The sequence below is a fragment of the Nomia melanderi genome, chromosome 8, assembly GCF_051020985.1.
Source record: "Nomia melanderi isolate GNS246 chromosome 8, iyNomMela1, whole genome shotgun sequence".
NCBI classification, from domain to species: domain Eukaryota; kingdom Metazoa; phylum Arthropoda; class Insecta; order Hymenoptera; family Halictidae; genus Nomia; species Nomia melanderi.
This window is the reverse complement of record NC_135006.1, coordinates 16,079,198-16,106,990: the sequence shown is the minus strand read 5'-3', so window position 1 is coordinate 16,106,990 and position 27,793 is coordinate 16,079,198. Positions and strand designations below refer to the sequence as shown.

The following is a 27,793-nucleotide window of genomic DNA, read 5'->3' as shown; positions in this document are numbered from 1 at the left end:
CGATTTTTATTAAAAGGGCCGCGCGCGAAGAGCGCTGCGAGAGGATCGAGATAGAAAAACGGTGCACGGCGAAATATATTTTAGGAGGGACGAAGGAGCCGCCGAGCGAAAGGTGCAACGCGGGAAAAAAATCACCGGTTACCCTCGTTTTCCACCGCGGAGGAAACTGGAGATACTCCGGCGGAATCGGCCGCCGGAGTCTCGTTAATTTTCATTAAAGGGATCGGGGGTTCCGCATTAAAGAGACAAGAAGAAAGAGCAGCGCGCGCGGATTTTACCGTTGCACCTCCGGCCAGGACGCGGAGCGAAGCTGTTCGTCTTAATTCCCTTGATTTACGATTAACGGGGCCCGCGGCGCGAGCGGTTCGACGCGGAATAACGGGATTCGCCGGGAAATCGCGAACCGCGTCGTCTGCGAGATCGAGGCTTCGCGCTGCGATCAGGTGTTCGAGAGGCTGTTCTTGGTTTCTGTAGGGTTGTTCAGTGGCTTCTTGAGATTTTAGGTTGAGGATGATGAGGACGATGAGGTGTTGGGGATGCGCTGGGTAATCACAGAATAGGATCTGTATCAACCCTTTGAGGATGTCGGTTTCGCTGTTCCTTTCATGCTTGGAATACGAGGTTGCAGATAATTGAATCGTTCGGATAGTGGACACTATATTCATCGACGTTTATTCTATACTTTATTCTATTGTTCTTAGAAAACTATGTTCGTCTATATTAACCCTTTGCACTCCAAACATTTGTCACTAGAAATATTCAGTTTATTTTTATGAGATATAGATAACATTCTTTCAACTAACTTAACGAGGAATCTATTCACAAGATAAGGGGAACAATGGTATTTTATTTCCCCATTTCACGTACCGATAGATTACCGAAGACTTAACGTTAAACACGGAATTTTACAATTTTGATGCACCAAGCGAGTGCTGACTGAGAGGCAACTTTGAAGTGCAAAGGGTTAATCGCGAAAGTTGTTTCAACAGCGTGACTCGACATTAGTTTCATTCGCGCGCTAATTGTGAAGATATTTTTCAAATAGATTATATTACGTTATTTTCAATATTACTACTAAGAATCGTTTGCTCTCCACAAGCTATCTATTTTTTCAAATGCATTTCAAATCAAGTATTGTAATAATACAGAGTTGTCGAGGAAAAAATTCAGCAGAAATTCGCAGTGCAAGGGGTTAAGGGTCGTGGACGCATGGTGAAACACGCGTTCGGTTATCGTTTTCTAACGATTTCGATCGAGTGAAAGGCATTCCACGGATTGAACTTGACCCGAGAACAGAAGGCTGCGGATCGGAGGACTCAGGAGGAGGGCTGCACGCAGAAACCTCTCCGTGCCGACTCCATGGTCGTTAATGATCGTCGAGTCGCGCGGCTCGGGAAATTTCCGGCGTCGCTGTACGGTTCCGGGGAGTACGTTCGAGCGGAAAAACGAGGGGAAAACCGCGATGCGGCGACGCGGAACCACGCTGAAAATTCTCGCTCGAGTTGTCGTTTCGAGGACTCGCGCCGGTAAACGTTCGTTAAGCGGCTCCGCGTTTCCTGTATATCGGTGATTTGTTCATTTCGCGTTCGGCCCGGCCGCAGACGAGCGAATATTCTCCAACTTGCGGCTTCAACTATTCTACCGAGCTGCTTTAGCGTAGCGTAGAATTAATTTCCACGAAATCTCGCGGTTTTTAACGCCACACTTGTCTCTATTAATCGCGTGTAATACTTGGATCTAGATAATTGAAATCAACTCTGCAACGAAACATTCGTACTACGGATTAAAAACATATATATTTTTATATTTCCTCTATTTATTCCGAGCGAACCGGCTAAACATAAGATACGTTTCATTAGTGTTTAATAAAAAATTGGAAATGCGTTGTATAGTAATGTTTGCGGTCTTGACATGTGTTAACCCTTTGAACTCTGTAGGCTCCAATATTGCACCAGGTATAATATCAAATATTTTAATGAATCTTAAAGAAGCTACCCTGAAATTATTCGACATTCCTCGTATCCAAATTTTGTACTAATAAGGAAAATAAAGGATCGAAGAAATGTTATAGAATTTGTAATTTCTAGGAATACTATAAAAATTAGTTGCAGTTGCTGACACACTACAAAACAACCTGGAGTGCAAAGGGTTAAAAGTGTGCTAAATTCAAGTTCACACGAGTGGCAAAGATCGGTAGACCGTCTAGACGAATGTTTAATTATTTAGAGTTAAAGTTCTAGATTACAGGGAATTACAGGGAATACGTGACGAGCAACGATACTTGGATATAATTCAACGATCGAGGATCGTAGAGTGTAAGAGATAGGAGATTTGTATTTAATTATTTCTTTAAAGAAAAATCAGCGAGAATTCAGGAACTGTGTAGGGAATGCTGTGTTTAGTAATTAACTATTCATGTGTTCTGTGGTCCAGGACGACGTGGATGATCTGCTCTCGGTGGTCCTGAACAGAACCTTCAAGAAACTGATCGAAGACCTGTGCACACTGCGGAAAGTTCTCCGTGAGTACCGCCGTCGATATATATTTAGCGAGGAATCCTGTACGCGACGGTTCTGTAATTAATTCGATTCCCCTTAATCGCCGGTTGCGATTGATGGATTCGGTTGCCCTGGCAGCGCGTCTCAAACGAGCTTCCGCAACGCGACTGCAAAGGGAACGGGATTTGTTTGCTTGGCGAGCTTTGAATCCGACGAAGCCGCGATACGTACACGGATTAACTTTAAAAATAGAACACCCAGCGAGTAAACGCGACAGGTCGTAAAACATTTTGTAAAATCTCTCCAAGTATTTTATATTCTTAAAATAATATCCAAATATTGGAATCGCGTCGTGCCGTTAAAACGGTCTCGAAGTAATCCGATTGCTCGAGCAACAGTTCGAGACAGAAGGATTTCGAAGATGAATACCAAGTGTTTAGAATCAGTGGAACGCAGGTCGCATCCGCGAGCTCCGAGTGTAGATTCCGTTGCAAAGGGGACTTAAGAATAAGGTACCTGTTGCGAGTGTAATGTAACCGCGCCGTTAATTTTCATCGGGCGCACGAACGAAAAGCTGTGCGTGTGCGAGCCGCGGAGCAACAAGTATTTAAATTTCCCGGCTCAAAGTTACGACGACCGATCGAACGGAAAGAGGGAAAGCTTGCCCGAACGATTAGAAAATACGTTGCGGTTCAAAGCCGGGAACAAAGCCGTTCGAATGGTCGGGAGCGAATTGCGAATAAATTCCAACCGGGTCGCGCTGCTCGTTCTAAGATCAGTGATCACCGTTAACCCTAGAACTACTGAACCGGCGAACTGTTCGTGATCTTGCCGCGAAACGATCGTGAGAGTGCATTTATCAAAATTTCGATTGACTCGCATTCTGTAGTATTTCCAATACTTGTACCGTTTAAACATTAATTTAATTAAACTGATCGCGGAAGCTACTGATCATCGATTCTTGAAGAACCACTTTTATATAAATTCGTATAAACTCGGAGTCAATTAAAATAATTACAAAAGCTATGAATCGCTGATTTTCGAAGGACCATTTTCGAGAGATGAACAATCTGTGTCTTCCGATAATTAAAAAAACGGAATCAAAGATGGATGATTTGTACCATCCCGGTAGATCTAGCGAAAGCAAAAGCAGTCGAGAATCCAATAAAGCTTGGCGATCGGACGATTAACGAACAGCATCCGCGTTATTGGCCAGCATAATTGGCTGCCGGCAATTAATTTGTACGTATTACGCTGGAAATCAGCGCGACCCGGCCCGATACGATTTTCCGGCCGCGATTCATCGTTTCCAGGCGAGAGACGGCGCTCTTTTCACTCGGCCGTTCCAGCGTTCGATTGCTTCCGGCTGCGCGGGCAACTTGTTCCTATGTATTCCCGGCGTTCAGGGAAACTCTGATCGAAGGCGAAGGAAACGGGGAATTCCTAAATGCGCGTGAACGGGGCCGAGCACAGCTGCTCGAGTATACCTAACGCTGCCTTCGAATCGTTCTCAATTAAACGGTGATTGGCACTTTCGTTATCGAATTAGTCTCGGGTTAAAGAGAAATTACTCGTGTCTCGCGCCGAGTGGAGCCGGGATCAACAGATTTTTCATCGCGACCGGAGAAACGGGAATCAGAGAAGTATTGAAAAGCTCAACGTAACGTCGCCTACGAATTTCAGTTAATTAAAGTATCGATTAACTTGTATAATTCTTCTAAAACGCATCAGTATTACACAGGCATTTCTCGTCGGTATATATTTGCGTTTAAAATTAACATCTGTATTAAAAGAATAGAGGATTAAGCTTCTCTTTTAGTTTAAATACATGTCCTTTATTAATGGCGACTGAAACAACACGTTAGTAATCGATCCAATTAATTATGGAAGAATCTTGGTACCTTCTCCGCGAGTGAACAGCATCAGGCGATTTTTCATCTCTCCTCTTTTAATTCGCGTAATATGTTTTCGATGCGTACCGAGTGATTTACGAGTAGCGGAGGATCCTCGGGAAGATTAACGCGGCCCGTTTCTCGATTCCGCGAGATTGTCCGTTAATTTCGCAGTTAACGCGCATCGCCGACGCGGTGGTTAATATTTACACGAGGACAGTGAATAATCCGGGAACAGGTTGGTTCTCGCGCATCGGGGTCCTCGCCGAGCGAGAACAGCGCGTAAAAGAGCTTTCGCCGTCGCGGCGTCGTCTTAATCTCCATTACCCGGACAATGCCGCTTTAATAATGGCCATTTGCTACCGTCGACGAATGGACACGGCCCGCGCGCGAGCACTCGCTGCAGGTCCGCTATTTATGTCCCCATCGCGACGCGTGTTCCTTGTTTTCTTCTTAAATCCATGTAATTCTACTTTATTCTATTGAACGAAATTTATTTCCATCGATGCTGCATTCAGCTGATGACAAGTTAAAAGAGGGCGAAATTATTGATCATCTATTACTTGCGTTCACGATTCTCGCGTTCCACTGTTATCTAGTATTACCACGTCAATTGCTTATCACATTTCATCTTATTGGGGAACCTTCTCAAGCGCAACGATTTTGATGAAACTTATATTAACGGTAGTTCCCAAGAATATATTCAACGCGTATTTTTCCTTATCCAACATCCACTTCGAACGAGTGAAAACACTCCACAAAGTTGAAATCTAAATTGTTCGCCTGAAAACGAACTTCTCCACGCCCCTTAGTTTCAGAGATATTCCAAGAGGTATCCTTTCAACTCTCCACTTTGAAGGGTGTTTTCACTCGTTCAAAGTGGACGTTGGATGAGAAGAAATACGTGTGAAATATTTTCTTGAGAACTATGTCTCGTGTGTTTCATTAAAATCGACGTGTGCTCGAAAAGGTTTTCTTAGATATCGCGATTGCTCCCAATTTATGAGTACCCGTCAAGACCACGTTGAAAAGATATTATTATCGTTAAAATTCGCGTGTGTCGCGTCAACAGTGGACCAAGAGCCGCAGAAGGTGAAGGCCATAAAGCAACAGTACGGCATTGGGACGACTGCGTTCCCCTCGGTGGCCGAGTCCTCGTCGCCGGACCCGAGGAACCTGCGAAAGCGCTCGAAGAAGAAGAAAAAGAAGCCCAGGCATCGCGCTTCGACGACCACTTTGACGCCGGTCCCAGCGACGCCCGCTTTGTCGACCACCACAGAGACACCCTGGCAAACGACGCCCGTTCAATGGCGCCTCGTCGCGGAGAGACTCTTCAGTCCGCCGTGGCAGCAGGACCTGCAGCCGGACCCTGAGAAAACGAACGCTGGGCTCGCCGCCGGCCAGGGTCCCAGAATCCCGACTAGCTTTCGGGATTTGATCGAACGGAACAAGTCGAAGAACAACGGGAAGACGTACCCGTTGGACAGGAAGCCGGTGTTCGGGAAGATCGATGGTCTAGAAGCCGGTCGGGCGGTCGAGAGGGCCAGGGACTTTGGGAACGTCTACAGCAGACCAGGTAAATTTGCTTGACGCTTGGTGATCGAATGAGTACTCCTGTAGAATGTTCACTTTGATTTAAACCTTAACGGGCTGGAAGTATCTCAAGCTTACCGCGATAAGATACCGTAACAGATAACAAAGGAGAGAAATGTACAGAGATCTAGCATAGTACTTAACGTGTTCGTTGTAAATATTACGAGAATGACAGCGATGAAAATAGTAAAATGATTCTTCCCGTGTACGTGGCATCGAAGCCGGTAAGTTGGACTGATCGTTAGGGGTTAATTCGAGTCTTTCGCTAATGAATAACTAAAGAATCCGTGGTATCCGAAGAGAAACTAGGACAGAAGAGAAGAGAATCAGCGTCGAATGAGTATTATCTTGTTTTTGGTTTTGAGCATCTACTCGCGAGGGCTGACGTTTCCTTCGACCGTCTTTAGCTTGAGAGTATGGTAGTCAACCGAACTCGAGGAACTCAGCGGTCGATTAATTGGCTTTCCAGAGACTGGCCGCCTACCAGATTACGAGACGGTCGATTCGTACCCTCGGCTGCGGTACAGTCAGCTGTCCCCGGTGTCCAGGAACTTCCTGCGTAGACAGGAAGAGGATTATCCTTCGGACTTCGGCGTGCAAGCCGACGGCTACGCGAAGGGCCAGGAGTACGGGCCGCCGGTTCGAGATTTCCCTCCCAGCAGAAGCTGGCCGGACGTCTCCTACAAGTATAGTCCGCCTTGGAACATGGAGGAGCGGCCGTTGCTGCCGCTAGCCTCTGAAAAATGGCCCTGGAGGCAATCGCAGCCCGAGCCGAAGCACTGGGCTCAGAGGAACAAGTTCCTGCCGCTCGAGAAAAGCTACTGGTCGCCGTTGATCAACGAGGAAGATGGAGAGGACGTCCCGGTGCCTGACAAGACCTCCCAGCAGGCCAGGGTGAATCACGCTTGGGACAGACACAGGTTGGCCTCTTCCGTCTTTGCGGAATTGTTGGATGAAATGGAACTAGGTTGCGGTAATGGAAATAGAAATGTAGAGTTTAGAATAAGCGAGATTATTATTGCCGAGGAGATCGAAATTTAATTATATTTCTTTCATTAGAACTTTCATTGTTCATTCTTCTACGCGTTATTTCATTGAAATTTTCCAAGTTACCTTCGCGTTCTTATCGACGGACTTCTGATACGCATTTATTAGACGTACAGACGAGTTCGACACGCGTTAAAAGATTAACCTCGTTCGCCGGTAATATGAAAATTGCTTCGGTACTTTGATTACCTCTTACACGAGAGAGCTTCTTTAATCTGTCGAAATAGATCTGCCTGGCCAGTGGAGAATCCTTTGAAAGTACCCAGCTCGTGGCATCAGGACGATAGATCGATGAAACTGTACGACCGTGATCAATCGAACCTCGCCTGGGAGAAGAACGACAATCGATCCGACCCGAGCCGGTTGCCTACGAAGCACGAGTCCAAAGAGAAGGTCGTGCTTCCTCAAATAACGATGAAGACCTGGAATAGTCTGACCTCCGACCCGGCCACGTGGCCGCACAAGTTACCAGGCGCTAAACCGTGGCCGAAGGATGAGAACGGGAAATCGTACAACCCTAACGCGGACCTAGTGAAGAAGCTGGGCCTGGACAAGCAGGAGGGCAACGGTTGGTCCAAGGAGGAAGCTGAGAAGTCGAACGCCGAGAAGAAATCGAAAGACGACAAACGGAAGGAAGAGGAATTCCCGCATCCCAACGGCGACAGGAGCAATTTCAGCGATTACAGGGCCAAGCCCGACGACCCGTCGAAATCGTGGACAATTTTGGTAGAGTCGAAACCTCTGAAAGAATGGGTCAAGCCCGAGAACATGCAGAACGACGAAGCGTGGAGGAGGAAACACGAAGAGAAACCGACATGGACGAACGACGAGCCGGCGTCCCTGCCCAAGATCCAATCCATGGGGGCTTGGGTGATGTCCGGCGACCAATCCACGTGGAAACCGTATCAGATGAAGCCCCTGCAATCACCGGAAGAGAACTCTTCTCGGAGATGGTCGAAAACCATCAGCAGATCGTCTAGCAACGAGGGCAAGTGGCCCGGCAAAGGATCCTGGTCGGAGAAGATGAACGACTCTTGGATGGACCGCAACGAGCAGCCTTTGTGGTCCGAGGAGAAGCAAGTAGCCGACCTTTGGAAGCCTAGCAAGCCTGGCTCCTGGTTCTCGAAGACATCAAAGACGAAGGACGGGGAATGGTTGAAGCCGGAGTCAGCCTGGACGAAGATCAACGAGAATGATTCCTGGACTGCGAAAGGGAACGGCGCCCCCTGGTCTATGAGGCCTAACAAACCCTGGTCGTCCAAGACATCGAACGACGACGTCTCCAAGTTCAACGAGGAGTCTTGGCCGGTGAAAGTGAAGGAAGAGGAGGAGTCCTGGAAAAATGGAGACACCTGGCCGAGGAAGTCCAGCGAGAGGAACGGCTGGGGGTCGAAGGGCAACGAGCTGTCCCCGTGGCAGCAGAAGATGAACGAGGACTGGAGCTACGGGAAGAGCAGCACCGGCACGTGGCCCTCCAAGTGGAAGCAGTTCGCTTACCACAGGGTAACGGCCATGCCGATCTCGAAACCCGGCACCACGGCCGACGCCAGCTCCGCGAAGTCGAAGAACGCTTTTGTCGCGGTGTCCGCGGTGTCCTCGCAGAAGAACGCCGGCAACGAGTGGAGGAAGATCGAGGACGAAGGCGGCAGGAACGAGAACGGCAGAGCAGAGGAGCAGGAACGGTCTGGCAATCAGGTCCAGGTGGGTCTGGAACGACCCATCTACGCGTGGAAGAAGGACCCAGGGTCTAGGACAGGTCCGGCGAAAGGCAATAGCACCGACCCGCTGGAGAACGAGCTCGAGGCACTCAGGCAAATTGACTTCTGGTCCTCTTACAAAGAGAACGAGGCTGAGGTGAGCTTCGATCGCGTTTCATTAAATTCCGCGCGCGACTGCCGGTCAAGTCGCCCAGGCCTCCGACTCTCAGCGCCAGGTAGGAAGGGAAGTTGGCCGGCTCTCGATATTTAATTGAATCTATTCCTCGTAAATTAACATCGGTCGAATGCGAACTAATTCGCCGATGAAAGTTCGCAGGAGCTGGCGCGGTGCTGAGCGGTCGAATTTTAAGGTGATTGGATGGCCGAGTTCCTAACCACTCGCGCGCGCGCGCGCGTGTAGCGTCGGGTTCTCGAGTTCCTTCCGCCGGAGTTGGGAGAACCGAGATTCCAAACGTTCCTGGCATCGGCGTGTACGTGGGAATGATTCGAGAGCCGCATCGCGGAGGATGCTTCTTTTTTCGGTGAAGTGTTTTAGATTTCGTTCGCGTTCGCGCGAGATATTTCCAGTCTCGACTTGCGATACATGGAATTAAAGCTGGAAATGCCCGCTTTGACATGCGAACGGTCCGGATGAAAAAGAATGACGTTGTCACATTGAAAATCACGTCCGATTGTCGGGACCGCCGCTAGCCGAAATTCACCCCTCGGGGACAGGTTGATTTTCCGATTGTCCGACTTGAAGCTTTTACAGCGTCCGTTACGTGAAATTGAAGTTTCAAGTGTGCAGTTTGACGCGCGGCTAGCCCGGATAAAAAATAATTACGTCCCCGCGCCGGAAATCGGGAAACTGCCGGTGTGAAATGTTCGCGCGAAGTTTATCGGGTTTTATAAAAACCGCGCTGTAAGAGTGCGCCTTGGGATCGGCGGGTTGAATTATTAGTGGCATCCGCATTGGACGGCGGTTATGCGCGCGGAATAGTATTTAGAGGCAGTCGGACTGGCGGGTCTGAATTAAATCTGGATGAGACAGAAATACCGCTGGAGGGACGCGGAAGTTTCGAATTAGTTCCGGGTTGAACAGTCTTAAGAGGATTGAGAAGTTCCCTCGGAATTAGATCCACCGTTCGATAGAAATACTGTTAAGGGGACGGAATTCTGGATTACGCCTGGATTAGGGAAGGGGGGCGCCGCTGATCCCGCGTGCGTCGGCCAACGAAAATTAAAGAAAGATAAAGTAGCGCCGTTTATTCTCGCCGAGGTAGCTCTTCGATTTATTTCACTCGGTGCTTCGAAAGAAAATCAGATTTCACGTAAGATACTCGAAATACTGACTCTTCACACTCGAAGGCTAACTTTCAGGCAGCGCTTCATTTGACACAGTAAAATTTAATATTTCTTATTTTACATGGTACATCGCTATGCGAGATACTTCGTTTCCTCAGAAACATCCTGAGAATGAATAAAACTAGTAAACTCGGTTTAAACGATAGTTCGATCAACGAGATGTTTCATACGATCCGTCGATCCCTTTCTACGTCGTACTCATTGTTCACTGATCCAGTGGTCAGTCGATACCCCCGCAGATTTAATACTGTTACAGCGGACCTTCCGCTAGAACAGTGTTCAACGGGCAATAAAAGTCGAACTCGGTCGCGAGTCGCAAAGCCCGCGGAGGCTCGCGTAAAAATCCGAGGGACGACGCGATCGAATGGACTCGCCGCTCCCGATTCGCCGTCAACCAGTCTAGAATCCAGTCTATCGCGTTTCTTGCGACGGTCGCGGGAGTTACGAGCGTTCCGGGTCGAAGTTTACCGCCGGCAAACTTGCCGCGTCGGATTGGATCGCACGGAAAAGTTCCGGCGACGACTAGTCGCGCGAATAAATCACTCGCGCCCGTGGCTCTCGCCGCGCGAGACGTCACGGAGTTCCTTAACCGCTAATTCGGGGGAGAGGAAACTCGCCGCGAGTTCGGGAATCGCGGCCCAGCGAGAACGGACCCGCGCCCCGCCGCTAAACAGCTTCCCAAGCAGTAAATCCTTCGATCTCGGAATTAAACTTTCTTTCCGACCGGCTCGACGGTTCAATAGGCCGAACTTCGGTTCGAGAAACGGAAACCCTCGCGCGCGCGACGCGACGCTGGAAGGGAAACGTAACTTTGGCCGCCGTGTCGGCCATATTCATATTGACACCGTTTTTTAGGTAAACGTTAGCTTTCTTGGCGATGCATCGAACGAGCTTCGTTGGGTGCATGAGACGTAAGGAAGATTTTCATTTCTCCTTTATTAAGACAACTGTTTCGACTGCGCGAGAGTTCTGATGAGTGTTTATTTGGCAGTCAAAGTGCGTTAACATCGACATACGTGAATAATGAAGGAGTCATTAATTTTAGTATCAAATCTATGTATAATCAATATCAAGTTTCCCTTCATGCACATTTATTTATATATGAATATATTTTTCCAATGGGAATTGCTTCAAGTTAATAATACGAGCGAAGAGGAGCTTCGACTGCGAAGAGTTAAAGTAAATTATGTGTATTTTAACTGATCAAGCAACGAAGGATGACAGGCTAAATTGCGGAGGTTTCCATAGCACGCGGGAGTTATTAATAATTCACAGAGATCGATTGAATTTCGAGTCGCCCGTCGATATTTGTAATTGAACAGATTGGACTCGCGTTTTCCAAGCTTCGGATTTTTGCACGCGCAAAGCCCGGTTCGCATTACGGGCAATGACTGCGCGAGAGATCCGCTGAATCCCGTCATCGTAAAACTGCGAGCACTGGCGCGTTTACAGTTTTCGCGTTCATTTGAAACTCATTGCAGTAAAAGAGTGTAATAAACACCGGCGCGGGTTTAATCTTATTTTGGCCATGAAAGGATCCCCCGCTGAAATAAACAAAATTCCGTTTGATCTGCGTCCCCATAAAGCATTCCATGAAAACGTGTATTTGCATGAACATCCCGAGTCGCCGCGGATTTGTCCCACACCCACAACTTGTTGTCCAGATTGCGTGAATTCCATTATCCATAAGCTTCTCTGTTCCTCTGATATTTTGCGCCACTCGTTCCTCTGGCCTCGCAGCGGGTTTGCAAGCGTCGCTGTTCGCGCTTTGAAAACACTGCTATTCAATCGGACCGCGAAAGTTGCGATTCAACGACAGAGTTCCAACCGATTCGACTCGAACGCATTAATTTAGTACGCCAGCTTAACCGGTTCGCTGCGTCCCACGAATAAACGCGTCATTTTGAAACGTAAAACAACGTTACGTTCATTCCACGTTCGACGTACTCGCCGTTGCTTGATGCCATTACATATTTGACATACAGAATTTTAAAACTGAACTCGACAGTTCACTGCTTAACGCGTTGAATGCCGTACGATGTCAGAGTAAGATACATGAAATGGAACAAATTTAGGTCACCGAGTTAGGTTGCTACCTTAGTCATAATATAGAAATGTTTTCAAGCGATCATCGTTTAATCGAGTGAAATAGTAATTCGCATTCAACGTATTAACCCTTTGCACTCGACAGTATTTCTCATTAAAGATATTCATTACTTTCCGACTAAATATTAATATTTTTCGCAACTATCACGATTGATTATCTTCCATAAATTAAGAGACGGAACTATTTTACTTCGATGTTTTATGCGTTGATACGTTACACAAGGTTCACTATTGAATTGAAAATTTTATAAGTTCGCCGCGTCGAATCAGGTGGCGACTGTATGACGCCCCTCGAGTGCAAAGGGTTAATGCTCCTCGTATTATATACCAATGGTATATCTTCCTCTTCACGCGTATCGAGTATTCGCCGGCACACAGGGTAACATCAGCTCGACGTATGCTTCCCTTCGGATCATTTGTCTCCGCACGTCCCCTCGGCAAATTGATCCATCGCGGATCGTTTGTCTTTATCACCGTGACCCCGAGCATCCACCGTGGAGAGACCCTCGCTATCCCCCGGCTCCCTTAAAGTTCAGTTGCCCTTTCTCAAGAAGAACCTCCGAAACACCGCCAGTCTCGATCACCCTACCATCTTTCCCCATCTACCGATTTCCCTCGGCACGTTTCATTGGCACCGTTACAACGGCACAGTAAACAGCGCGCAGTTCGTATCTTCGCGCTCCGAATATTCCTCTATGCGATTTCCTGGATCCAAATGAACGACGTCGATTCTAAGAACGACGAAGTAAAATATTCCGCGATAAATCTCCGTAAACCTAGTATCAACACGTTCCGTGCCACGTACACCACACACGGTACACGTGAATTTTCGTACGAGAATATTTTTAATAGATACATGGTCAGGCATAGTGATATCCCTTAGAAAGCAATGAAAACATCGGCAATATCGAAATATATAAAAATGACAAACCCGAATAGAACTGATTTAACGCGTCGAATGCTGAATTTAAAGAGAATATACGAAATGAAAGATAGAATATGAATTTCATTGAATTACCTTCTTAGTATCGGGCGTTCGTTTCGCTGAATGTCATCTGATTAGGTAACATTATTTACAATATAGAAATGCTTTCAAATAATCATCGTCTAATCGAGGAGATTGCAGCAATCGAATTGGGCCGGAAGTGTTAAAAAATCAATACAGTTCGTAAGCGAGATATAACCGAAGTTTCCGTGGCACGAACGCGTTAATCGAGGTAGATTCGATTGTCCGTCGTTTGTTCCACTGTTTGCGATAGGTTACGACTCTCCTTTCTGTATCTCCCAATGCGCGGAGTAGTTGCGCAGTATTTAAGAGCGGCCGGGTTCGAAACAGTGGGCGCAGCTCGGGAAGACACTCGAATTGGAAGTAATCCGGAGCATCGCGGGGTGCCTTTACGTGCCGCAATTTCCGGGATCCGTTGACGAGGACGTGCTCGGACTCGGTCTCCTCGCCGCGGACCGCGTCCCGGGGAGGAAGTGACCGATGGTTTCCTTCCGGCGCGGCAGAATGGCCGCGGTGCGCTGAGCTTACGTGATCCCTGGTCTGATTGCGAAAGTTCACCGGGTCGCGGGCGTGCCGGACATAAAACTCTCCCTGCCTGTTCCTTTTCCGATCGCGTACCACGGCTCGAGGAACTCGAGGCGATTCGCCGCGAGTTATTGGAATCTTCGGGGTAGAAACAAATTGAGTGACTCCGGATTGTTCGAGTTGCGGGCGGGAGATCGATCGATTCGTGGGACATCGGAAATCGGGGGTACCGCCGATTCACGATTCCGTGTCGCGTTTGCGCGGATTTGTCCTGAGCTTCCGTTTGGAATTTTCTGTTATCGTAAACTGTCGGCATTTCGATAAGATGAGATATTCATATTTGGAAGATTGACTCGTCAACAAGTGATCTGATTAGTCGAACAGCAAGAGATACGACCGTAGTTTCCTTTTCTTCTATTGATTAAGCGACTGATATGTAATTAAGCTTTATATGTTGAAGGTTTCGCATGTTTGGAAGAATTTTCGCAAAGGGTTAAGCGTAGGAGCGCGATAGAAGACAAGCGTGGTGATAGGCTTAGAGATTGCTAAACGTTGTCATGAGATTTCTAGTTACTAGAAGGTTCCCCGCGGTCAGCTTATAGATCCAGCGATAATTTCATAGGGTTAAACGACCCCCGTTCACGAGCAAAGAGTAAAGTTCACGGAAGAATCGTTCAAAGACATTCAACAGAGTTATTGACTCGAGCGTTATTAGCTTCGGTGAACACTCGATTCAGGCGATTGTTGGAACGGACGTGGAGCCCGACCGCAAAGCACCGCATTAACAAACAGAATATCGAGGATAATTCTCCTCTCAGTTCAGTTTAAACCCTATGAAACTGCAATTATTCGCGTGCTATAGGTACGTCTCTGTCGAACAGGTAATACCCTCCTGTGAATTAACTGCAAACACGCTGGAAGAATATGCATGATCCAACTCCAGCAACAAAAGCACAGGGAATAATGTACCTCGTTACATCGGCGAGGTAGGCGTTGCTAAAAGTGACCAGAGTCGGTTCTCCTAAGCGGTGGGAACGGGGTATTCCGCAAATAACAATACTAACAACGTCGTTACTCACGAACAAAGAAGTCTTGTGCGTAACGGGGTATCAGAAACACGAGAATTCGTCAGAAACCTAACAACGGGACGTCTACAGAAACATTTGTTCGCTTTCTTTTTCGCAGAAGAGGTCGACGTCGACGGTCGCCAGCGCGGAGAAAATTCCGTCAACGGTGCCGACGAACTCCACGTCGACGACGGGGCAACGGCGAGCGACGGGCAGCAACAACCTCCCGGAGACGAGTCGCCGAACGATCTCTATGAAGTAGGATCGAGAGCCCGCAGTAGATCCTCGATCTAGCCCAACGTGGTACCGATCCGTTCCCCGTCTCCGACGACAATAGGCTGCGCGATGTCTCCGAGCAATTTCCAATGACCCTCTGGCCACGCGCCAGCCTGCGCCGATTCCTGCACGGCCCGTTCACGGATCTTCTACCGGTTTTGCGATTCGATCGGCGCACAGTGCGGCGAAACGCCCGTTCCCTGGACAAAACTCGATAACTTGAAAAGTACGAGTGATACGAGCAAATGCTTCGGACAAAAGCTGTAAGGTATAGAGATAAACATACGGTGATTATACTTCGTTTACGTTATGGGGAGATCATGAAGTTTTTCAATGGAAATGGATATTTTGCGTTTCGATTCCAACGTCCGAAATAGAGAAACGGAATTGATTTGCACAAAATTGTTACTCTTGGAATGAAGGTTATTTTGTAACCATTAACCAGGGACTGGTTAGTAACATGGTTAATCTCCGATTTTCGTTACGCGAATAGTCGAATTTTGAGGTTTTGTCCACAGACCGCACTGTGCGGCTTCGAGGCACCGTCGCGATGCCTCTCGCGGAACATGGCGATTTTTTGGTTAGCTCCGCTCTTCTTTTGCTCTGCCGCGATGCTTCCTTCGTCGATCGAGTTGCTCCGAATGACTCGAGAAAGGGACATTAGGCGATTTTTTATTTAGCCGCGCTCAATTTCGACTCCTTCCTTCTCTTTGTTGCAGCTGTTCGGAATGGCTTGAACGGCCATCATAATTTTTCACTTAGCTTTGCTGAATCTCGCCCCCTTGCTCCATCTTATCCTTTTCCCTTCTCGTATACCGCTCCACGCGGCGATAGAGCTACTCGAAATCACTCTCCTTTCATTTTTTCCTCTTCCCGTCCCTCTTTGCGTATCAGCGAAGCTACCCGAAATTGCTCGGGAATAGATGAATAGTCAAGGAAGCGGAGTTTCGCGGATCGAAGGGACGAGCGAGGATATTTTACCATTCATCTTTGATTGCAACGCAGGTGGGCCGATCGCTGAGGAACCAGGGAGTGTATAATTGAACGAGTCTCTCGAATCGGTTCTCGATACCGACCGAACCACTGTAGACCTATTCTCCTCGGAGAATTAATCGAGGAGTCCTTCATCGGCAAAAGTACGATGTCGAATGCACACGGAGCGTCCCAGCGAGTTCGAAACGCGGAAACTTTCCAGAGATTCCGTTTAATAATCCAGTACTACCGAGCGGCGATTAATTTCTTATAAATGAATATTGAATTAGTTCGAAATTGTACCGCGTCGGCGAACGCTAGGAAAATTAATTTAACGCGCCCTTCGGCGTTCCGAGTTTGAAAAATCCGGCGAGTTCTCGCGGAAAGTCGAGGAGTAACGAAAATGGATGCGAGAGAAGAGGACGCGGGGCAGGGAGGAATACACGTTGGCCGAGAAGAAACCGCCGGGAAGAAATTGCGGTCGGTGCCTGTCCCGTTACCGCGGCGCGTTACGTTTATCTGTTCGGTTTACGTAACCCGTTCGTTAAACTTCTTCCCCCCAGGAACGGGGAGACGACGGTAGCGAGGGGAGGATAATACGGGGTTGTCGGCCAGCACCTGTGCCAGCGTCGATTACGCACGCCAACCCTCTCTCGCGCATATTATCCAGCGTCAGACTTTATGACTCGCAGAGGAAAGTCGTGTCCTTTATTTAGCCTCATCCCGATCGCTCGTTCCATATTCGAACAGCTGAGCTTCTCCCGCAGTTCCTCGTGAACCTTCATCTTCCTCTCCCTCCCATTCAATTTAAATGTTGCCTCGACGCAAAGGTTCGTGCCGTTGATTTCGGTGCTCGATCAATTGTACATTCCTTCGACGTTCCTGCCGGTGATCGAGTATCCTCGCGAGGAATGGTAAGTTGCGAAATTGTTCGCCTTTTCTTTAAACAGTTTCCTTTAAAGAGTGAATCGGTAAGTTGGAGAGTCAAGGTATCAAAGATTTCGAGAGAAGGGAAACCAACGCGGACGAATTACTGCGCGAGCCCTGCGTTAATATAAATATCGTCAGAATGAAAGCAAAAAAGCTTCTTACCGATTCGAGACTCGACGGCCCCGCCACCCTCTCACTCACCCGCCCCTATTTTCCTCGTAAAGGATCGAACTTAACGGCCCTTCGTTCCGGTTTACTCGAGATTCGGCTGCCAACGTTCCACTGGAGAGCCCTGCCGCTTAAGAAACGCAAAATCGATTTTCAGAAGTAGCGAGCGACTCGACGCGGTCCTGCACGCTTCAAATTTTCCCTTCGATCCGCTAGAAATTCCGCGATCGACGAAGGAAACGGTTGATTCGAAGCGGATTTTCGAAAACGGTCCACCCTCCGCGAGGAAAGGGGATTTCTGTTCTTTCGCGAGCGCCGCGAGTGGTTGCCGATGTATTGCCAACGATAAAATGCACACGAGTCACATCCGTGTGTTAACCGCGTAGAGAACGCTACTTCATGCAGCCGCGTTTAAGTCGAACAAGGCAGCGTTGCGAGCTGAGCTAACGCGAACGAGGTAACGTAAGAGCTCGAACGTTTCCGTGAACGGGAACTGCAGCCGCGCGGAAAGTTCGTTAGAAATGTAGGAATATTTTTTCTACGGGATCGAACGCGGCCAGAGCCCAAGTCGAGGTCCGGGAAACATTTAACCGGTTAACTGTGGAAGTCCGTTGCAGTTCTAACACAGAACAGATCCACCTGATACATGTTAGAATGGGAAACTAAGCGAAAAGGAATCACGCGTTTATTTGAGGAACTGGGTTATTAAACGTTGAGGGAATTGGTATTATTTTTAACAGTGGAACTACTGAACGAGTCAAAGCGATCTATCTCGGAGTTTTCGTTTTACAATGATCGAAGTAATATAGATGTTTCGCGAGAGGCGATCGAACAAACTCGTGTATTTCTACGAGAAATTATAGAGAAATCAATCTAATTGCTCGGTGGTTCTGGTGTCGAGATGACAAGTGTACTCGTCGGACACAGTTAACTGGTGAATGTCCGAGTCCCTTCGAGCGGACCCCACGAATCGTCTATTCCCTTTGCATTTACCGTGAAGGCAAGGATAATCAGCCGCATCCTCGCTCACCGTCAAGCGTGAGGCAAACAGCGAGCCATGGCAATACTCGACAAGTGGCGCTGAAGCACGGGAACGGGAAGAACGAGGGAGAATCGGGACGGATCATCCTCCTCCTTGGCGAGGACACTCGAAAATGGTCGCGTGTCGAGTGATTATCACGGATCCAGCGAGTCCGCTGTAAGATAAGAGAGATATTCGAAGGAGGCGCTCGCGAATTCGTCGTTGGATTTCGCTCTAAGAATCGTTCAGTCGGAGTCTGTCGTTTCGTGGCACCCTTCAACCCTCTTATCGTCTTTCGAGGCGTGTCTCCGACGTCGAGAAATTTATTCCGTTCGGAGCGCGATAAAGGATCTCCGTTGAAACTTGATCCGTTAAAATCGTGGCGATAGGCTATTCAATGCCCGCGTCATGTAGAAAATAGTTAATAACGCTCCTTTAACGCTAGAACTACCGAGTATCTAATATGAATTAATATATAACTCGTATAAAAATGAAAATATTACACGTTTCAAAGTTTCTACCGATAGTACACTACGAAACTAATTCCGAAATAATTTGGAATATTCGACTCTTCTCGGACGACTATTTTCCAAAGTGTTCAAGACTCTCAGCATAGACAGCCGAATAATAGATCGAACTCTCGAACGCTAGGAGAATTACGTATTAAGCTTCGGTTACATGAATGATAAAATTATTCGTTCGCAATTTTATATTCTATACATGAATCTTCGATCCCGCCAGTCCGACGAGATCTGTCTTTCAGAGGATAAAGTCAGTCGTTCCGGCTGGAACGGTAGTTCCAGTGTTAAATCCTAATCTAATTATGTTACGTTGCTTAAGGGAAGGGTACCACGAGTGGCGTGCCACGCGGAGTCGACGAATCTCGCGTGGGATCACCGATCGTGCGTCGATCTGTACATAGAATGCGACCGAGACTAGTTTTATCGATAGAGGAAGCTACGGGACGCTCGACCGCGACTCCCTCGCCCGGAATGTCGATCGAGAACCGATCGAGGAGAAAAATCTCACGGGGGCCGCTCTTCAGAAGACGTCGATTCCCCTTCGAAGATCGATTCGAGCGATTCACGGGTACGTGCTCGAAAGTTGGACGAGCCTGTGACTCGAATTATTTATCAATCGCCGCTACAGCGACGTTCTCTTCGACGTCGATCGGTTCTGTGCTCGAATGGCGGCCGTGGACACTGTAAATATCGCGTTCCCCGGTCCGACGATGGTCGAGTGTTTTACGATCGGTGCACGCGCGAATTCGAACGGGAATGATCGGTGGGAAATTCTTTATTAGGGAAGAACGAAGAAGAAAAATGGAATAAAAATTTAAAGAAAAGCGTGGAGACGCTACTTCTGTCCGAAAGCACTCGCACGAGTGCCCTTTAACCTGTTGACCATGAAAGACGAGTTTGTTCATCGTTCACCTGTATTCTATCGACTGTTCGACGTTGTCTTGTATAGATTCATTGTTTAATTACAGTACGATGGATCAGATCGCGTTTAACATTGAAAGCATCGAGCAACCGGATCGAATGCTTCATATTTTCGTATGCAAATTACAAGAGCGCGTTCGTCGAGATCTCTATTGACTCGTATTTTAATGATTATAATAGTTTCCTCGATAACCGATGGAAAAGACATTTATAACTAATCGTTTCGACTCATCCAGTAGTTCCAACGTTAAGCATATCACGAGGACAGACGGTGCAGCTGCGAATATTTTTTCTTCGTGCTTGGTAGCGCTCGTAGTCGAGCAATTGGCCGGTCAACAGGTTAAAAAATCGATGGCGACGGTGGACGGTCCGTCGAAAGCGGGAAACAGGAGTGACGTTCGAATGAAAGATTAAACGCGCGAAAGGATGCGACGTGGCGCGAATCCCGTGCAGAGCATTGCGGAGAGAAAGGACGAGAGAGCATACGCACACACGCACACAAGTACACATACTCACTCGTACACACACACATACACGCGCGCGCGCACAGGACAGTGTGGAATAGAAGGGACGCGAGGGTACGCTGGTGTATGTCCTCGAATTTTCCGGGTTCACGGAAATTCGTGTACCTTTATAGGATCCTCTGTATCTACCCGTACCGTAGGATATCGATTTAAGGGAAACGAGAGAATAAATGTCGTACGTTGTATATTTGCCCCCTTGCTCCTCTGTCATTCGACCCACGAACCCTGAAACCCGATGAAATCTGTGCGAGGATTTCCCAGGAAAATCGTGTCACCGGAACGATCTGCAGTATCGATCGACGATAATTCTCTTGAGCAACTAGACGTGTCCAGCGATTGATCATGGCGACTTCTGCATTATCTACTGCGATAAGAACGATTCGTCTTCTGCGAATGATTAGAAAAATGTTTTACATATCCAAGGCGTTCCGGTCGAGCATTATAGATTTGAAATTTCTTGGAATAATTGAAGAGCATCGGATAATATAGAATCACGGCAGCGATAAACTATTGTTCCGACGACTGATAATAGTTCTTTCGATGCACTTCTTTTCGTAACAGCGACGTGTAAGAATTGCAAGACAGGACTTCATAATTAAATATTGTTTGCGTGCGCGAAAAGAAACGATGCTCGCGATTGTACGTTCTTCTATATTGGAACCATTGATTATTGCCTTGTACATCCGTACTATTGATCCCATCGCGTCGCATTTGTCGCGCGGATCTAATCTACTGAAATTAAATAACACTTGTAAAAGAGAAGTTGCTCTTGAATAATGAAAGCGATATGAATAAAAAGCAACGACAGGCCTTGAATCCGTCGCGCAGATCTAATCGATTGAAATTAAGTAATACTCGTAAAAAATAGGTTGTTTTTGAGCGATGAAAATGGCATGAATAAAAAACAATGATAGACATTGGATTCGTTGCGCAGGTCTAATCGATTGAAATTAAATAATACCTGTAAAGAATAGATTGTTTCTCTAATCAGTCAGTTGTTAATCGTAGAAGAACGCTTCTAGTTTCCGACTGCATATGACACGGACAAAGGTACGTTGTCACTGTTCCCCTTAATCGAAGATTTCCCTTTAAATGACTCGATTAAATTATATGTTTCGATAGGAGGTTCGAAAGAAAGGAGATATCGTTATTCATTCTGGCCGTTCATCCAATTGCGCCCCGGAAACTCCAAGAAAGACTTCCTGCATCACGTTATCTCCCGACACGTTTCGCAGATTCGAATCTCGCTTTCTTTCGATAAAGAATCACTTCTCAAGAAGGTTCAGCGCAATGTCAGGCCATTGGACAGATTTCCTGATAAGCTGTCACCGTGATGTTATCAGTTGAGAAACCGTCGATCGCGTGCAATCGCAATAGTAATGATTATCACCGACCAATCGTGGATTTTCCAGATCTGTATGTATATCTGTATAAATACAATATGACATATATAAACGTGACAGAAGTGAATTGACCGCGAGTTCCAACAGTTTGCTGATCGATTCTGTCACTAAATTTACCACATGGCTATCGCGAAGATCTTGCTGGTCGCCGGTCTGCTGGGTGTCCAGCTTCTGGAGATCCACGGACATGGAATGATGATGGACCCTGTTTCAAGGAGTAGCGCCTGGAGGAAAGGATTTCCCGTTGAGCCGAACTATGACGACAGTGCTCTCTACTGTGGAGGATTCAGCGTAAGATCTTCAGAATTTTCCTGACGTTTGTTAATTTCTTTATGGAACATCGTTCAGAACGAGAACTGGACGAAAATTTCAAAGAAAATACTCGCGGGCATTATGCGGTTTACACTAAACATTGAGCGAACGAATTTTCCATTAATTCTGATTATATTTCGGTCGTTGCTTTAATTGATCCGAGCGTTCAAAAAAGCAGAGCGCCCGACGACCGCAACACGCGAGACACGGCTGTAAGAATGTTATATCACTTTTCCAACGATCCGTCCATTGCAGGTGCAACACGACCAAAATGGCGGGCGCTGCGGCCTATGCGGTGACAACTTCGCTCTTCCTCAGCCCAGACCGAACGAGAATGGCGGAATCTATGGAACTGGATACATCGTGGAACGGTAAGGAACAGTTCTCGGTGCTCAACCCTAAGCAAACGTCAAGCGTATCGCTAATGCCAATTAATAATGAAATCAGGTACTCGAGAGGACAAACGATCAATGTGAACGTAAAGCTGACCGCGAACCATCGTGGAAAATTCACCTTCCACCTTTGCCAACTGCAAAACAGAGGTCAATTGGAGACAGAGAGCTGTTTCAATCAGCATCCGCTTCAATTAGCCGACGGCTCCTACGAAGTCCCAGTTAGTTCGAGTCAGATGGAGTTCAACATTGGGGTTCGTCTTCCATCCGATGTCGCTTGCGAGCAGTGCGTACTGAGATGGACCTACACCGCCGGAAACAACTGGGGCAGTTGCGGGGATGGCACTTCAGCTGCGGGCTGCGGGCCACAGGAGACCTTCAAGAACTGCGCGGACGTTGCCATCTCGTAAAGAGATTGCGCGCATTCATTTATGGTTCTTCATTCAGGGAAAGTTGTATTTGGTTTATTAAAAGTTGAGAAATGAAGTGCTTCTCCCTACTGTCTGTTCTCTATTCCAATCGAAGCGAGTCGAACCGATCTAATTTCAGGGATCTAAGTGGCGAAGGTAGACCATTAAACTCGACTAAATTCTCACGTGCACCGAATTCAATGCGGCGTCGTCGAATTTACGATAAATACACGAAACGCGAGGCTTCCTCGTTAAATGCAAGGTATCCGAATTATCGGCTGGCAATTAGTTTCGCCGACTTTCTGCTTTTCGTTCGCGATCAGCTGCCGATATTCCACCGTTAGAATTTCTACGACGATAATTTCTGGGGAATGATCGAAAGCGCGGAACAGCCGCGGAACTGAAAGCAACTTCTAATGGGTACTTCAACTACCGTGCGAATATACGCCTGCGTATTTCTCCTGTTTTATTGGCCCGTTTCTTATTGTCCGTATAAATTCGCGCTGGAAAAACTGCCTGCAGAGAAATTGCACGGGGGCGCGAGCGACTGACAAACAGCTGTTCGGCCTGCCGTTAAATAAATCGAGCGTAATTCGGCGGCCGTAATTGCATCATTAACGGCAGCATCGCGGCGCGAGACGTTAAATTCCCGGGGCAACGATAATTGCAACGACCCCGGCCACCGGAAAATTTCGACCGTCAAGCAATTACCGTATCGTTGCCGTCCAGCCCGGTCCCCTGCCGCCAGCGGCCACTCCGTTTTTGATCTGGATCGCCGTCCTCGAGTGATCCTCGTTAACCTGTTAACCGGTTGATTTTCCTGTCACTGGTATGTCGGGGCAATCAAAGGTAACTAAAAACGACCCGATGAATCATTAACCCGTTGCACTTGAGAGGCGACTCAATCGCCGTACGATTTGATACATCAAAATCGTAAAGTCTTACGTGTGATATTAAGCTTCTTACAATCCACAAATACGTGAACTATTGACATAACAACTTTGTCTCTTAACTTACGTATATTCCTTCGTTCAATTCGTTTCCAAGGATGTCGTCTGCAACTCGTTGGAAACTGTTGAATATTTCTAGCGAAAGACTTCCGAGTGCGAAGGGTAAATCTGAAATCAAATGATCTGAAATTGCATCGATTCGCTCGATAAGATGTATGAATCTGCATATATTAGATCCACGGTCCGATTTATCGCGTCTATAGAGATTAATTGATTTAACGAATAAACGAGAACATCGAAGATGCCCGAGAGAAATAGACATAGCGTGTATTATCGGCGAATTAACTCGGCTGCCCAGCTTATTAACAGGTTAAGGCAGGATTCTCTGTCCTCTGGAAGCCTCGCATACGTCGCGATGAAATCGAACGTAAAACGAATCGGTTAACAATGGGCCTCGTTCGTCTATTTCGAGGCAGCCGGCTCATTGTTCGACCTACGCGGTGCAGCGCGTGATAAATAATGCAACGAGAATTTAAAACGATAATGGACCGCAGCGCGGCCTACAAATTATCGGGAAGCGTTTACATGCAGATCGTTCGGCATACTTTCACCGAATCCTTCGGACCTTTCTTGGCGCTTTGATCTTCGCCTCCCGTGGCTCGAGTTATAAACTCGACGGGGAATACGGCGGACTGTTTATCGAAGCGATTAATAATTCGATCCGTTGCGCAAAGGGGCCGATGCAACGCTAATCTGCGCGTTAACACGTCCATGCCGTGTACCAATTGTTGGCCCACGCTCGAATGTCACATGGTACGATGTGCGCCACCCTATATACAATTCGGTAAATTGATCTGGTAGATAGACAAAATTTCAGTCGAGGACTAATTGCCTCGCCGTTATTTCAGTAATTCCGACAGTTTGAAGAATTTCACCGGCGGATGAGCAAAAAGGTAAATTACAAGGTGCGCGATCGAGGCTCGCGCGGAGAGATAACGCGCCGTTGGAGAACGATTTTCTAGCCTCGAGGAGTTCGAATCCAGTTCAGCGGCTGCGTGACATAAGACACAAACACAGACGCAATGGATCATTAGGGAGGTGAGGCCGCGCGCAGGCTCGCGCGAGCGCACGCCTCACTAGATCCACTCACTTTTTCTTCGTGAAAGATTTCTCCATTCTAACTTATTGTTACAGTATATCAGCCGCTGGCCGAGGTTCTCTAATTATTGTCTCTTCCCTTGTGCATGTAATATTCTCGGTTCCATCGAGACTGCATTGGACTTGGAATATTTTCGAAAGAGCAGAGGATTCGGAGAACCTTAGGTGGTATTTACGAGGAGAAACGAGAAGCAGAGAATTTCAGTGACTCTTGGAAATAGAAAAGTATTCTTGGTCCGAAGGTAGAGGAACTGGCTGAAATTTTTTAGCGTACAGTTGGCTGTGACTGTTCTTGACCGAACGTTTTCCATGTACCGGGTGACTCACGGGGAACCAGCTGCTGTGGTAATCGTGTAAACACGTTCAGAATTTAATTTTGAACAGGACCCGCCTTCAGCCACGTCACTCTTTCCAAGAATAATCCGCCGCGTTACTTCGTTGCTTTAATAAAGATACGTGCGTCGATTCACAATTCTTTAGATCGGAGGATAAAACGAAGAATAGCGGCGCACGAAACACCTACGGAACAAGTAACCACAACGCCGGAAAAGAATCGTAGAAATTCTCCCTGGAGAACGCTCGGTGCCTGTCAATGGTTGATCCGCGATTGATCAGAAATTTGGTTGTTTTCTGAATAAAACTCGATAACTGAAAAATCATGTGCGATACAAAGATATTCTTCGGACAAAAGTTGTAAGGTATAGAGGTAGACATATGGTGGTTATATTTTCTTTTACACTATGGAGGTATTATGAAGTCGTCTGCATGACAATGGATACTTCGCGTTTCGATTCCAACGTTATAAACAGAAAAATCGAATTTATCCGCACAAAATTGTTAGTTCGCAAGCGAAAATCATTTTGTACAGCACGGACTACTTAGCAACTGATCGGTAACCTTCAATTTTCATTACGCGAATAGACGAAGTTTGTAATTTTTATATCCTTGATAATATAATTCGATAATGAGTTACACGAGCCAATATAATCCTCTAATGGGTGACGCATATCGTCGAACTGACGTTCGAGAAGCGCGTTGATAGACTTGGCGGAGGCGGAGGCGTGTCGTCACCCTGACCCACTGGCGCTTTCTCTCGGAGGAGGTTTTGCACGCCCTATTGTCGCAACGAATTCGATGTGGAACAAAGAGATCGATCGCTCGAACCGCGCAGGTGAATCCAACAACGTTCGAGTGTGATTTCTTAATCCTCCAGCTGCCAGCAATTACCAGACTCCTCTCTTCGGAAACGCGTAATTAAAAACGAATAATTACAACTTCGAGGCATGACGCCATAGATACATGAATTAAGAATCCTTTAAAAATTCAATGCGACGTGGGTTCGAAAATGAACAAAGTCGACCGTGGATACCAGGTCACCCGCGGCTGGAAGGTTAACGTCTAACTGACCCTACGGTACGATTTTAAATGAAACACTCACGACAATTCAGGGAATAGCTCGCTGCACCCTATAAAACCAGATGATTTCCGTCTGGAAATACCCAAGTAAGTTGGCCGCGCTACCTCCCCGTCATCTAGAATCCGCAGATCCGTTTTCTACAAGTGTCACGCCTGTTCTTGGTATAATCTTGCGTCGAATTTCACGGACGGAGCGCAATCATCGTAAAAGCTGCCCTCGCCCAGCCAACCGAAATCGATTATGCCGGCGGAAACGGTAGAACTGGGAATAGAGTCAACATTGTAATAGACTAATTTACAGGAACTAGAATCAAGTAGAACTCTGCTCCCTCTGGTGAGGGATTCCGTTGCATTCGAAATGAACCAGAAGCCTCATCGCACTTAGTAACTGCGTAAACTCCAAAATTATAGTAGATATCTATTATCTGTCGATCGATTAGGAAAATGCTATCCGTCGACCGTTTATTCTACATATTCCTCCAACGAAGGAGTCCGAGCTGAACATTTTTCCTCGAATCGTTCTAATGTATTCGAAACTGATACGACCCGTCGTCGACGTGTAATTCAAGGCAACGCGGTTGCATCGCAGTCGGAACAATTGTGTGCTAATTGGTTCATTAAAGAAAAAGCATGCGGCGAGAGAACGCCGCGGAGAGTTCCCAAGCGGAATTATCGCAACCGTGTCAGACCGCGCGTCTGCATATTCACAATCTACATTCTAGGAGAAATTCCACCGAAGACGTCGTTTCCGAAGAGACTGCCGTCCCCGGCGCGTTCCGTTCGAGCGGACTACGATGGACAACCGCGTCGTCGTCGGCCAACGGATGCGGAGTGAAGGAAACACTGCGGCGACGCGCGTTCACTTTCAATTTCACCGCTTTCGCCGACCGCGCGACGCGTCGCGTCGTTATTGTCCTTCGATCCGACTCGTGGACAGTCGAACCCTCGTTACGTATTCATATTCTCAAATTTCAGTGGCAGCCGAATCGTTGCTTCGACGATGTTCATGAGAATGTACAAGGTACCATGGGCACCGACGCTCTTCAAACGAAAGGGCAGCTTGTTACTTGAAAATCATACATTTCGACTCTTCCAATTGCAGGAAGTACTTTAAGTATATTTCTTAAAGCAGTCTCAATGGTTTGATACGTCGCCCGACAAGTTAGTTGCATACGCCCGCTATGGTAAGAAGCGTACAATATCAGGAGGGAGGTGAGATATGATGGATAAGGATTAATATCGTCAGCAGCGAGAAGATTGAGCGAGCGGCGATTTAACGGCGAGCGAACAGCTCCGCGCGCGCAATTAAACTGGAAAACATTCCCCCCGCGGGCGATCCGAAGTCCGGCGCAGACGAGAAACTTCAGAGAAGAAACTTCCCCGGAAGATAACGTCACGATCGTGAAGGCAAACTTCGCGAAGATAGGAATGCGGCAGGGAAATAATCTTATGAAGATGCAAAATGCGGAAGAAGGAAGCGTGCAAATGAAGGACACGGTTGTTCGAAAATGAAGCCGGCGATGGGAAAATTATCGAATTTATAAAAATTCGAAGAGCGCTGCTGATTTTATTACTTTCGTATCATTCCGATGCTGAATGCTTGAGCGACCACGGTGTATCGGT

General features: G+C 47.3%; 2 protein-coding genes and 1 long non-coding RNA gene across 3 annotated transcripts in view; 2 read left to right on the top strand and 1 right to left on the bottom strand.

Annotated features, from left to right (window-relative positions):
• LOC116432648 (uncharacterized) overlaps positions 1-20,314 on the top strand; it is a 199,392-nt gene extending 179,078 nt beyond the window's left edge. The window contains exons 6-10 of the mRNA XM_031989812.2: positions 2,434-2,521; positions 5,463-5,966; positions 6,453-6,903; positions 7,258-8,884; positions 14,915-20,314. Coding sequence (XP_031845672.2) covers positions 2,434-2,521; positions 5,463-5,966; positions 6,453-6,903; positions 7,258-8,884; positions 14,915-15,058 — 2,814 coding nt within the window. The 3' untranslated portion in view covers positions 15,059-20,314. The remainder of the gene's footprint in view (positions 1-2,433; positions 2,522-5,462; positions 5,967-6,452; positions 6,904-7,257; positions 8,885-14,914) is intronic.
• LOC143174822 (uncharacterized) overlaps positions 1-27,793 on the bottom strand; it is a 121,912-nt gene that overhangs the window by 60,905 nt on the left and 33,214 nt on the right. The window contains exons 2-3 of the long non-coding RNA XR_012999210.1: positions 23,664-23,764; positions 23,358-23,499 (exon numbers count right to left, since the gene is read on the bottom strand). This is a non-coding gene — a long non-coding RNA (uncharacterized LOC143174822). The remainder of the gene's footprint in view (positions 1-23,357; positions 23,500-23,663; positions 23,765-27,793) is intronic.
• On the top strand, positions 21,546-22,722 carry LOC116432652 (uncharacterized). The gene is made up of 3 exons (XM_031989817.2): positions 21,546-21,823; positions 22,100-22,215; positions 22,292-22,722. The coding sequence occupies exons 1-3, from the start codon at positions 21,653-21,655 to the stop codon at positions 22,644-22,646; spliced, it is 642 nt and encodes a 213-aa protein (XP_031845677.2). The 5' UTR covers positions 21,546-21,652; the 3' UTR covers positions 22,647-22,722.